General features: G+C 32.3%; 1 protein-coding gene across 1 annotated transcript in view; it reads left to right on the top strand.

The window, feature by feature from the left end:
• LOC107445399 (organic cation transporter 1-like) overlaps positions 1-13,840 on the top strand; it is a 46,710-nt gene that overhangs the window by 22,526 nt on the left and 10,344 nt on the right. The window contains exons 4-5 of the mRNA XM_043039687.2: positions 6,670-6,838; positions 11,376-11,505. Of these exons, the coding sequence (XP_042895621.2) occupies positions 6,670-6,838; positions 11,376-11,505 (299 nt within the window). The remainder of the gene's footprint in view (positions 1-6,669; positions 6,839-11,375; positions 11,506-13,840) is intronic.

Raw genomic sequence — 13,840 nt, 5'->3', positions numbered from 1 at the left:
ATCTTTGCACCAAATACTAGTTAAAGATTCCCCGAGTTTTCTTACAGTGTAACACAGATGTTAAACAAGGAAGATATAGGTTGCTATCCTGTCTCGTTTCGGTTCATATTATTAGCTTGTAATTAAGTAATTTTTTACAAGTCAATTTCATTACCTATATTAATGACATTGTTTCAGAAAATTACACCTTGTTCGTCTAACAAAGTTTGTTGAGTAAAGGGATATGACCAGTGGTTGGAAAAACTACATTTTTTTTGTAGTTAACTGCAACTACAACTATTTTTTTTAAATGTAGCGACTACGAACTACTTTTAAAAAAATCATTACTTCTTCACTACTTTTATAAGACATACATACTTTACTGGAAAGCATAATTCACAGCAATGTTCAAAATGGTTTTGAATAAAAAATTGGCTTAGTTAAGCATGAGAAGTTGTTGAGAAATGTTAATTCATCTTGACATGAGATTGTTTGTTATTCGAAAGCATTTTTTACGAATTTATTCTTTTAACCTTCAAACTCTATGCTCTTCTAGACAGTGAATATATTTAATTTCAGAAATGATAAGAAATTATCAAATATTTGATATTAATGTGAGTAATGTTATTTTTAAATCCTCCAAGAACTAAAGTACAATGCGCAAAACAATAAAAAAAAACACGGAACACCTTGAGTAACTTTATGTCTAATGATCGGATCTTCACGTTCTAGGACTCAATTTTAATGGTTCGATTTCCAATGATTCCTTTGTTTAGAAGATTTTCAATGATAATGGACGAAATAACTTAATGAACATGAAAGAAATAACTGCTACCAACCGAAATGAGAAGAAAAAAACTTACTGTTCTGGAGCATCAGACGTAGATCTTGAAAAATCTTTGCCACTGAGGCATTCAAATTGCTTGCGTTGAAGGACCTGTGAAGAATTGGCACCCATCAGATTCGAAAAAGTTTTTGCCTGTGAACTTGGTTTCTTCACTAAACTTTAAAAGTAATTGCCAGAAATCGCTTCAAACTACTCTTTTTTCATCGCACTACACGCTACACTACTTTGAGAAGTAGCGCACTACACTACAAAGTACGAAAAAAAGTAGAGACTACAGTAGTTTTGCTACCTGCAGCAAGCTATTTCCGATCACCGGCTATGACGGATAAAAACTAACATACGGTTTCCACAAGGCTTAGCCCGAGCAATTATCATACGACAATAAGTTAAATATTTTCTGAAGACTTGATCACGGCTTTTCAAAATAAATTAACAATTTCGAAAATCAAATTTTTTCTGCTAAACTGTATAAGAGTCATAGTGTGATATTGCTTATAAAGCTTTTATTTAGAATTTATGCACAAACTGTTGATGCTTTAAGGCCTGGTTTCTTAGGAAACGTCGGCGTCAGCTTGAAACGAACGTTTACCTCTGATTGGTTAATTTATGAGTTTGACAGCATACGTCATCGAACGCTCAGCTTGAACGACAACTGCCGTCCAAATCAACTGCAGTTGAATTACAACGTGACGTTAACAACAGGAGCAATGGCGGACGACAGCCAACAACAGAGCATTGAAATCAGTCAAGTTTTTAATTTTAACATTAAGCATAGCTTCTTTTTCCTCTTTTTGTTCATTTAACTGAGCTATAATGTGTTTTTTCTTGGACAAAGTCATTACTTGTTCTTTAAAGCACTGATCGACAATCACAAAATCAATGCAAATTCAAAATAAATATTTGTTTACGATATTAACGCATGCAAGATAATGTCTGTGTTGGACCGACTGCTCACGATGAGCTAACAAAAAGGTATTTTTATGGCGTCAAAATTATATCAACTTGATGCTGACGCCCAGTTAAGACGCTTCTCCTAAGAAACCAGACCTTGAGCTAACAAACCAGTATTTTGTTGGCGTCAGGGTAACGTCAACTTAACGCTGACGTCCAGATAAGGCGCTTGTCCTTAGAAACCAGGCCTTTAAATTGTAAAAAATAATTGTAAAACATAACTTATAAGCACAGTATCATCATTTGTGTTAATCACATGATATTTAAGTTAGTAAATGCTTTCCTAATGTAGCCAATCACTCCCGGGGAAGACAGGACTGAAAACATAATACGTATGCTTGTTAGAGAGTGAAGAAAGTAAAAGGTGGTTGTTAGAAGCGTGTTGAAGTGTCATCAGGCAGTTGAACTGCTTTACATCCGTTTTCCTAACTATTGATTTGACGCATTACGATACTGTTTTTTTTAAATATATTTTCTTCCTTTTAATATTAATTTTAGAACATAAACTTACTGTTCTATTTTGTCGAGAATTGTAGATGTGTATATTATAGGCTGTGATTTTGGGACACTAAGTGTATAGCATGTCTGGGTGGAGTTTCGGAATGTATGCCACCTTAAGAACTCGTCCTTGTCAATATAATATTATGCCTTTATATAGCTTCAAAATTCGTGGCTCAAGAGAAACGCACTCCAGTCAATATAACAATATAATTTAATATGTCTTGATGCACCTTCAAAATTCATAGTTCCAGAGAAACGCGTCCTCATCAACCTCATAATAATGGTATGTCTGGATACCGTTTCAGAATTCTTGGCTCTAAATAAATGCGTTCTTGTCAGTATAACAATATAATAATAGTTTGTCTTGACTAAGTTTCAGAATTCAAGGCTCTAAAGAAATGCATTTTTGTCAGTATAAAAATATAGTAATAGTATGTCTTGATACAGTTTCATAATTCATGGTTCTAGAGAAATGCGTTTTTGTCAGTATAACAATAGAATAATAAGCATGTCTTAATACAGTTTCAGAATTCATGGCTCCAGAGAAGCGCGTCCTTGTCAATGTAGTTTTCAATAGTGGTTGGATGACTGGGATGTGTATTTTACCTTTGGCCGCTTACTTGACCAGAAGTTGGGTTCTTTTGGGCATCTTCAGTTCCATTTGCACTGCATCAGTGTTACTCTTTTNTTTTCTTCCCATGTTTTATAAAAATTGAAGCGATTTTGATAATATAAGTGAATTATTTTTGATAAAAATGTTAAATTGAAGTAAATAATCAGAATTTTTTCGTATCTATTAACTTGAGAACAGTAAGAGATATAAAAAAATTTCTAGTAGAAGTTACTTTTTTTTCGAAAACCCTCTCCAATGATGCCAAATAAGATATGGGTTTCCATTTAAAAAATCAAAACTGTGTTCAAATTCCGGCTACTTCCGGGAATTAACAATATCACTATTGAATTCCTTGGGGTCGATTTAGTTATTAGATTTTTTATTTCAAATCGTTTATTTGCTCCATTCTCGAAAAAAAATGAGTGGCACGCATGATCTGAATCACCCTGTATATTAAAACAATATTATTAATACATATATCATATATATGTTATTTAATATTATTATTATTTGTGCAATATTATTTGAAATTCATGCAATGTATAAAAATTTTTTTTGCGCTGCTGGCTCGGTCCAACCGGCCTTCAGGCCAGACCGGCCCACCGGGCATTTGCCCGGTCTGCCTTCTGGCAAATCCGGGCCTGACGGCAAGCCGTTTCTTCAGTTACATTACAACATCTACGTGAAAGTTTTAGAAAGAAAAAGTTAATATTTTCTTCTGCGCTCGCAGAGCCATCTGGAGAAAGTTTTTGGCCTTGCCATGAGGGCTTGCGACATTCTCCCATCTTGAGTTTTGGGATTTCATGACGAAACTCAATTATTTTGTCACTTCAAGTTTATAAAGTTTTCAACATGGTCGTAGATACGAACCATGCCGAGTTTTTACGAGCACCACTCTTGTTTTTCCATCTTTGCAGGGGTAGAGAGCCTCTATTTTGCCCAAATGCCAATTGATTCGTTTATTATTATCGTTCTTTATGAGAACGATTTCTCCTTGAGAGTCTTCCTTTTTGCGGGCAAAATTCTTAAGTTGTCCTAAATATTCAATTCGGAACCATTTTCTTAAATCCTCTCGAATTTTTTGACGATAGGCAAATCGTTTTTTCATCCGTGTGGCATCAATTAGATCAATATCTGGTCCTCCTGATTCTTTAAGTTCGTGTAAAAACATAGCTGGTGTTAATGGTACCAGGTCTTCTAGATCTTCTGAGATGTAGTAAGTAGTCTGGAATTTATGATGCTTTCAACATCACAAATGACTGTGTATAGTTCTACATAGAGAAAGTTTGCTCTTCCAAGGACTCTTCGTAAAAAATATTTTAGCGATCCAATCATTCTTTCAAAAAATCCACTCCACCAAGGTGCAGAGGAAGGATTGAACTTCCAGTGAATCTTTTTCGAAGTAGCAAAATCTTTTAGTTTTCCGAAGTGTACTGATTTCAGATCTGCAGCAGATCGAGTCAGATTTGTACCGTTGTCAGAGAAAACCGTTGTTGGTCTTCCTCGTCGTGCTATGAACCTTCTACATGCCAAGAGAAAATCCGTGGAAGTTGAAGTAACTAATTCAACATGAATGGCTCGGAAAACCGCACAGGTGAATAACACGATCATCCATCCTTCAAAAGGAATGGTTCGCACAAATCCACTCCAATGACCTCGAAAATCAATGCTTCTCGTACACGATCATCAGGTAGAGGACTACTTAGGACAGTAGGACGAGCACTGAATCTTTTGCAAATCACACATTTCTTAATCACTCGTTGAACTGTTTTTCTACATCTGAGGATCCAATATTATTCTCTTAAAACTGACATTACAATATGAGTTCCAGCATGATTTAGTTCTTTGTGTTTATCAAGTATACGCCAGTGAGTGACATTATAGTCAGATGGTAGAACAATAGGATACTTAAATGTTTTCAAATACTTCCTCATAGCTATTCTTGTTCTGACCCGTACAATACCTTCTTACAATGCTTTCATTCAATAAAACCGTTCTTTCCACTTTACTATCTGTTTTCTTTTCCGGACACATAAATGTATAATGACGTCGAAAACAAATATCGCATTTAACAAAACTCCTGCATTTTTTAGCCGTATGGCCATATCGAAAACAAACGAAGCAACAACCGTTCCTCTTTAATATATCCCGTTTCTCATTTTTCTTTTTCATTTTAAATTCGTTACAATCCCATAAATTATGTCCATCGTTACCGCAAGAAATACACTTATTTTTTTTATTATTATTACTCGCTTCAATCAATAAACCTGACGCCATTGATATGTGTTTTTTATTTTGTTTATTATTCGAATTCTCGGCTCCACTGCTACGCTTTGAGGAGAACATTCTGAAACTCGTGTTATAGACGAACTCAAGGCCGTGGTTTTTTCTCGACTAATCACTTCCGTTTTTAAAATTTCGAGAATCTCTGATACTTTCCACTCGTCATCATTGTTATATTTTTTAGTTATTTATCTGAGGGAAGTAATTTAATAAGTATAGGACAGAGTATATAGCCCCATAATTTTCTTGTTTAATTCCCAAAAATTATAAATTCCTTATTTCGGTTTGACGAGAATCAAAACATTTTCTTAATGAAAACATATCTATTGATTTTTCTACTCGGGTTAAATTCAACTATTTATTCAAATGAGAGTCTTGCCAAAGCGTTATTTTAATGTTTCAATTGGTGATACATAATTGTTAAACTGAATCCTTTTATCGCATCTGATCCCACTAAATGTTTTCAACATTTGACAAATCAGTATCTATGGCAGATTCGAACTTATCGTAAAATCTTTGCCAGTCTGACCAGAAAATTTCTCTATAGTTAAAAGAGGCAGTTTAATAGAATCATTCATTTTTATATTAGTATTTATCTTCGGTTCGGAAACATTGGAATTTTACTCAGAAGACACTACCGAAGTCGAGAGTTTTTCTATTTTTCTTTTTAATCTGCTTTTGCTTCGTACAATATTTGTCAAATATTCATCACACTTCATAGTTTCTGTTTCATTTACATCCGCAATACCCTTCTGAATTTCATGATCAATTTCTTTCAATTGTTCTTGTTTTAACATTAATTCAGAAATTGACTCATCCAATTCATCTACTGTCACCTTATCATCTTGATATACGTTTTCGATTTTTAGTTAATAACTTAGTTGTTAATGACCTTATCATAATACGTTTTAGTTTGGATTTCTCCATCTTAATTTCAATAAACGAACTGCTTATACACTTAAGTCACTATTCAATGAAACTAAATTTCTAATCGAAAATAAACAAGAAATCTCTTAACGGCGGTCGCTGCTCGGATGCCAAAAAATTTTCAATCTAAATTCATTCTTGTTTTTTTCAGTATAATATGGAGGTAATGGAAAGTTCCCACAAACCTTATATGGACCGTCTTCTTTTTTTAATAATATAAACTTTTATCGGTTTTAACTACAATGAGTGACAAAAGATTTAATATTAAAAATGATAAATATACATTATATAAGATAATTCATGATAATTAAAAGGGTGATGAAGGGATTAACCAAGTTATTAGCGGCAAGCCGCTTCTCTAGTTACATTACAACATCTGCTTGAAAGTTTTAGAAAACAAAAAAAAATATTATTTTTTTCTGTGCTAGCAGCGCCATCTGGAGACAGTTTTTGGGCTTGGCATGAGGGTTTGCGATAGTATGTCTTGATACAGTTTCATAATTCATGGTTCTAGAGAAATGCGTTTTTGTCAGTATAACAATAGAATAATAAGCATGTCTTAATACAGTTTCAGAATTCATGGCTCCAGAGAAGCGCGTCCTTGTCAATGTAGTTTTCAATAGTGGTTGGATGACTGGGATGTGTATTTTACCTTTGGCCGCATATTTGACCAGAAGTTGGGTTCTATTGGGCATCTTCAGTTCCATTTGCACTGCATCAGTTTTACTCTTTTGGAAGTAGGTAATACATTTCATTTCCTTACAAGACGATGTTTTGTGTACTTTCTGATAAGATTTCTTTAACATCGTCTCATTTGGTGCGGTAAAAAATCAAAATACTGTACTACCCCACCAAAGAAAAATCAGCATAAGCGACAAAAAATTTAAAATTGAGATTTTTATCCATTGGGTATCTATGTATGATAAGTTACCAATTGCAATTTTTTTTTCAAAAATCCATTTTATTATATCAGTGTTTTCAAATTCACTTGCGTTCATGGCAGTATTAATCAAAAGAAAATGGTTGCAAAGCCGCTTTTATAAATATTATGCCTCGTCTCTGAAAATTAATTTTTTTTTTCTTCAAAGAAGATCACAAGATCTTACAAGCCAGCTTTTTTGGTAATTTATATCTTGAGGTCACAAAATAAATTCTTTTTTGCATAATAAGAAAAAAGGACGAACGAAGAATATTGAAACGCTACTACTCCTTCTGCCACAAAAGAAATGAAGAAAAAGAAAATAGAACTTATAATTCATTCAAGTTCCTTTTGTGGCTAGTAGGGAACATCATTATCTGGATTAAAAGTTAAAATATACTCGGAAATGTCGCGGTTAGCGGTATTTCCCTATTATTACCTATTAAGACTTACACAAGGCCGGGATATCCCGGTCGATAGGGGGCTGGGCCCGTGTCCCAGAGCTCATGGGCTCAAACCCTGCCGACCGAAGACTCCCCCGTGTAGTAAATGGTGACTGGTGCACGTTAAATCTGTCGAGTCTCAAAGTCCTCCATGTTCCCATAACACATTGTTTCCCAAACTTATGACTTTTGTGTACCCTTTCTAAATGTTTCGTAACGCTGCATACCACTGATAAAAAAAATGAATGTATTTTTTACTGTAAAAAAATTGCACAAAAGTTAAAAATCACAACTGGCTGTTGACACCACTAATTATTAGCTGCTAACTCTGCAAAAAATGGGCAATAGAAAAATACGTAATCGTAAATTTTCATGCCTAGCTATGGTTTTAAATAAAATGTTGTGAAATTTTTGTTTGTTGTAAGATATTTCGCATAAGAACGCGTACCCCTTCTAAACTGTTCCCGTACCCCAGGGGGTACGCGTACCACACTTTGGGAAACATTGCCATAACAAATCAACACCTCTGGGGGTACTGGATTGGATCGCTCTCTGATTCAGGTCAAAATTACGATCTGTGGATGTATGAATGGGTCCACCCTATAAACAGTTGTGACGTATGGGTGTGGCAGAAGTCGAATTCTTGGCCATGGATAGCGCCACTGGAAACAAGAATAATCGCACCCCTCTGCCTAAGCAGGCATACGAGAGAGAGCAGAAAGAAACAGTTCATAATAGGGAACGATGCCACTTCTGGGCATTCTAAAACAGACAGTATTTTGAACTCTAAACCACCATCAAATTTCGCCAATTAACAGTATCACCTATCTTTCATTGCCCCACCGACAAACACCTTTTCAAGCAATGCGATTCTATTTCAACTTATTCACATGTAAGTAGCAGGCGCAGAGAATAAAATTTAAAAATGGGAAAAAAATCAGATCAGAATCTGCATCTTTTAAAACAAATAATTTAACGAATAATTAACAAATAATTTAAATAATTTAAAACAAATAATAACAAATAATTAATTAATAAAACAAATAATTAATAATAACAAATAATTAACAATAATTGGCTGAAAATTTTGTTATCTGAATCATGCATCCACAGTTTTAAAGACATTGGGCCGTTTTTTAAAGGACCTATTAATTATTAGGGTTTTTTTTAGAAGGGAAATTAATACGTTGGCCGGATTTATTTTCTACTTTAGATTTATCATTGCATGTATTACCCGCATTCCTTAGACAGATGACGATATTCGAAACATTTGTTGTACAACTAAAAGAAAAATTTAATACTTTGAAAATAAGTTTTGTCATTGAAAATTCGAAAATATTTTTTTATTTTTATTTTATCGTAATGACGAAATAGGAAAGAAGGTAGTACTCTCCACATATCTTGAGGAATTTTCCAAAAACTTCATATAAATCAAAAGTAGATTATTATAAATTTAGATTTGCTTAAAAGTTTTTAGAAAGTTATTTGATCGGTACCTTCAAATGCAAAATTTTTCAAAGAAACTCTAACGTTGCGCTTATAAAAGTTAAACGTCATTGATAATTAAATTCAAAATTGTGTAAAATTTGAGGGATAGTAAATCGAAAATAATAAGTTTTAATTCAGAAAATATATTTATTTCAACAATATGGGTGAAAATCTGAGGTCCTAAGTGATTCTAAGCTAAGGACCTTGTAGAAAGAGAAGATTTTCTTGTTTAAAGTAAAGTTTTTTGTTTATAACTGATTTAATTTAGCTCCGTTTAACTGCAATGTTTTATTAACCTATTAACCTGAATCATTTTATCAGGTGATAAGGCCAATAAAATTATTATTATTAAAATAAAAAACTAATCTTATAAATAAGATGTCAAATTTATTGAAAACGTTTATTTTATTTTGACTTAATTTTTATTATCGCACCATTCGTATCTGTGAAGGAGAAATTTAGCAACTCCAACCACTTTCCAGCTAGCCAATGTACTCAAATCTCTTATACTTGATGGCAATGAAGGTTTCAATGCTATTGTGATTGCTGCAGAAATAGTTTATCATTAAAAAAGTGTTTCATTCATCTAAGTTTTCTTCCATTTTCCGATTAACTAGAGATCACAAATTTCAACTACACATCCTATGACTGATAAGAAATACTAGCTTTTATATTTTCCTGATCAAAAGTATAATTAATCTTTATTATCGTTTCTAAAATTTATCTTTGTTGAAACTTTTGACCACTTACAGACTAGCTATTATGCTTAAATTTTAACTGCAGTTCTGTGTTGGATGACGTAATGACAATACCAGTATCAATCAATTTCTGAACAGCAGATTTTTTCAATTCAACGTCTGATAAATTCTGTTGAAATGTTAATCACTTTCTAACGAGCTATAGTGCTTACATTTTAGGCAGTGTATGACACCAATTCAAGTTAATGGTGTTTTATAAATGGTGTGAGCGAAACTTTTCGTGATTTTATCACTTGAAATTTCTCCCGCTTTTATGGTAGGAACTTATAAACATAAAACTAAAATAACACTTTTAAAAAATACATTTCAAAAGTGTTTTAAATTGGAAAAAAATATTTTTATTTTTGTCAGACCTAAAAAAACATCAGGAGTTAAATACAATAGTAATTATTTAAGTACTACCATGTTTAGATTTTCTCCTACATCATTTGAGTAATAAACTTCTCTCATCGCCCAGCATCCTCCGTCGCATAGCATTTTCGTTTTTTCCGTAATATTGCCAAGAGGATTCCAGCTCATACGCAATCCCCTGTTATATATGATGTTCATAAATATCGCAAAACAAAAAAAAGGACCATCCAAAATTACTTTTGATTCTAATTATCAGATTTTCACGTTCTAGGACTCAATCTAAAAGGTTCGAGGGGGATACCTGAAAAATGTTAGCTAATTAGTGCAGACGATACCTTTTACGAAATTAGATACGAAAACGTATTTTCTCGGAATAAATATACCTTCTAGAATACTTTTATTTTTATAGAATACCTTTTTTTCGAAGGATTTGAAATTCTGACTCCTAAAATATAGGGGTCAGCCGTAATCTGAAGAAAATGGTCCGAATAGTTTGGTCAGATGAACGATCCTAAGTTTGACTTTTTCCGTATTTTGAAATAACTCGAAAACTTACTAAGCGAATTGAAAAGAAATTTGCACACATTTATAGAATTCATTTATCCAAAGATAATTTCATGCAAAAAAAAAAAGAACTTTTCGTAAATATTTATTATTTTCTATTATTTTATTTAATGCTGGTCGAAAATTTTTTGAATTGTGAGGTATGCAATATTTCACATAATTTTAATGAATCAGATAATTGAATGAATTTTAATTAAAGTTTTGTGCAGTAGAAAAGAATGTTCCCTTCTGTAATCAATTCAAATGATTGAACAGTGGTGGATCAGGGGATAGAACGTTCGCCTTCCAATTAGATGAACCGGGTTCGACTCCCAGCAATGGCTAATCAATATGAATTCCGAAACCGCCTCACACCGTGCTGACTTAAAATATCCTCAGTGGTAAATAGATCATGGATTAAAGTCCCCTTGCCCTCAGGATAGGAATGGGAGATCTTCGTGGTTTTCCTTTCCATGTAACGCAAATGCTGGTTAGTTCCATCAAAAAGTTCTCAACGAAGGCAAATTTATCCCAATACTTCATCCAGTAATTCCCTTGTCTTCTGTATTGGATTCAAAATTACAAGGCTACGTAGTTGAAAACTAGTAGTTGGATTTGCTATTCAACGACGGTTATAAAAAAGAAGCAAAAAATTATTCTGCTCTAAAAATTAGCATTTTTTTTTACTTTATAGAATTAACTTAGAAAAATTATTAGCACTATCAGCTTATAGTTTGATGTGACACTGTTATTTACTAAATTATATTTGTAGGTATGTTCCTGAATCCGCAAGTTGGCTAGTATCTCAAGATAGATATAGTGACGCAACTAATGTAATGATGCTAATTGGAAAAAGAAATGGAAAAAACATTGAGGAAAAAACTTTATCAATGAAACTAAAGGTAATAAACATTTCACTTTCTAACAAGTGCATCGAAGAGGACTTATTGTTTAACAGCTATGTTTAGGTAATCAACAGTTCAGAAAAAAAACAGCTTTTTTGAATAAAAAACACTATTTTTGTTTTACGTTAATATCATCAATGCTTTTAAAAACGATGGTTTAAAGTTTCAACTTTTAATGAAAATTTCAAATAGAATGTAAAAACGTTACATTTTCCTTGAATTTCCAAACAATTCCAATTTTATAAATTTTTAAAAGTCTTTAGGAGTCAAATCAATACTTTAGACAGAAAGTGCAAAAAAATCTTAAGAACGGTTCACCGCTGTTTTGTATGTTCAGTTTTATGTTATATTTTGTTTTTCAGCATGAAAACTGTGAGATGATAAGAAAAAAATACGACGAAATTTTAAAAAAAAGAATTAAAAAAAAATAAAAATAGAAATTTGAAAAGTAGAAATTTAAAAAAAAATGGAGAAAATAGAAATTAGTAGAAAAGTAGAATTAAAAAAAAATAGATTCAGGAAAAAAATTGTAAAAAGAATAGAATAGAAGTTTGAGAAGCAATAATTGTTAAACTTGCAGAAAACAATAACATTCGGGTCTCTCTACAGCCCGCAGAAATATAACTACAGCGATGAAATCTCACATGTCGAAAGAGCCATTTTTATTTATGAACTCAATGCAAAGTTTTTCTATTCTTCAAAATTCTAATTTTTTGAAAGTTTTTTTTCGTGATTTTATTTATTTATTTATTATTTATCCATCGTAAGAAATTTTATTCACCTCTATCAAGGTCTTTAATTTGCTAGCTTCACTTCATTTCAAAACTAAGAGAGAGAGAGAGAGAGAAATTATATGTAGAAAGATATAAATCTTAGCATTTATATTGAAGTTTCTTAAAAGATATTAAAGAGAGATAAAAGTCTGTATTCCTAAGATTAATTTTTTTATGTACAATTAAATATTTTTTTAATCGAAGTAATATTTTATCTTATAAGAGTTTTAACAAAACGTAACATAAAAGTATAATAATAGTATAGTCAGTTAACAAAATGTTCTTTATTTTTGTGGAAAATATCGACTTTTAAGCAATCATTGGTGAGCAGAGCACCCTTATTTTAATTACTGATTATAATATTGCATTACCAAAATATTGTTATTTGCCGTATTTAGCCACGAAGAGACGACCCAATTGTTCGATAAAAGGGACAAGTTCATAGTCATTACGAATACATTTAACTTTCAATTTGACTATCAAGTAGTTTGCTTGTAAGTTTGAAAATTAAAAGCAATGTTAACATGGTAATTGCATACCTTTAGTTTAACTACTCTTGAAAAAGATATATACTTCCGTTAAAGTGTATAATTCAGTTATTTCATAGAATAGCTAGATATTTCATGATATAACTGGACAAGTCAGTTAAAGTATGTAATAGATAAAAAATTTCCTACTTTATCTAGTTATTCTTTGAAATAACTAATGATTGACCGTTAAAGTGAAAAATAAACAATTTCAGAGTTATTTTATAAATAAATTGATCATGAATAGCTAAAATCTTTTGAAAATTACGTTTTAACAATATTATATATATATATATATATATATTGAACAATACTATTCTNAATGTTCGAAATATTTGTTATATTTCATTCCCCGGTGAGTGTCAACAATCACATAGTCACTTTGGTGAATGTTCGAAATATTTGTTATATTTCATTCCCCGGTGAGTGTCAACAATCACATAGTCACTTTGGTGAATGTTCGAAATATTTGTTATATTTCATTCCCCGGTGAGTGTCAACAATCACATAGTCACTTTGGTGAATGTTCGAAATATTTGTTATATTTCATTCCCCGGTGAGTGTCAACAATCACATAGTCACTTTGGTGAATGTTCGAAATATTTGTTATATTTCATTCCCCGGTGAGTGTCAACAATCACATAGTCACTTTGGTGAATGTTCGAAATATTTGTTATATTTCATTCCCCGGTGAGTGTCAACAATCACATAGTCACTTTGGTGAATGTTCGAAATATTTGTTATATTTCATTCCCCGGTGAGTGTCAACAATCACATAGTCACTTTGGTGAATGTTCGAAATATTTGTTATATTTCATTCCCCGGTGAGTGTCAACAATCACATAGTCACTTTGGTGAATGTTCGAAATATTTGTTATATTTCATTCCCCGGTGAGTGTCAACAATCACATAGTCACTTTGGTGAATGTTCGAAATATTTGTTATATTTCATTCCCCGGTGAGTGTCAACAATCACATAGTCACTTTGGTGAATGTTCGAAATATTTGTTATATTTCATTCCCCGGTGAGTG

This window comes from Parasteatoda tepidariorum, chromosome 5 (genome assembly GCF_043381705.1).
Source record: "Parasteatoda tepidariorum isolate YZ-2023 chromosome 5, CAS_Ptep_4.0, whole genome shotgun sequence".
NCBI classification, from domain to species: Eukaryota; Metazoa; Arthropoda; class Arachnida; order Araneae; family Theridiidae; genus Parasteatoda; species Parasteatoda tepidariorum.
The sequence above is the reverse complement of the archived record's forward strand: the minus strand, read 5'-3'. Positions and strand labels throughout refer to the sequence as shown.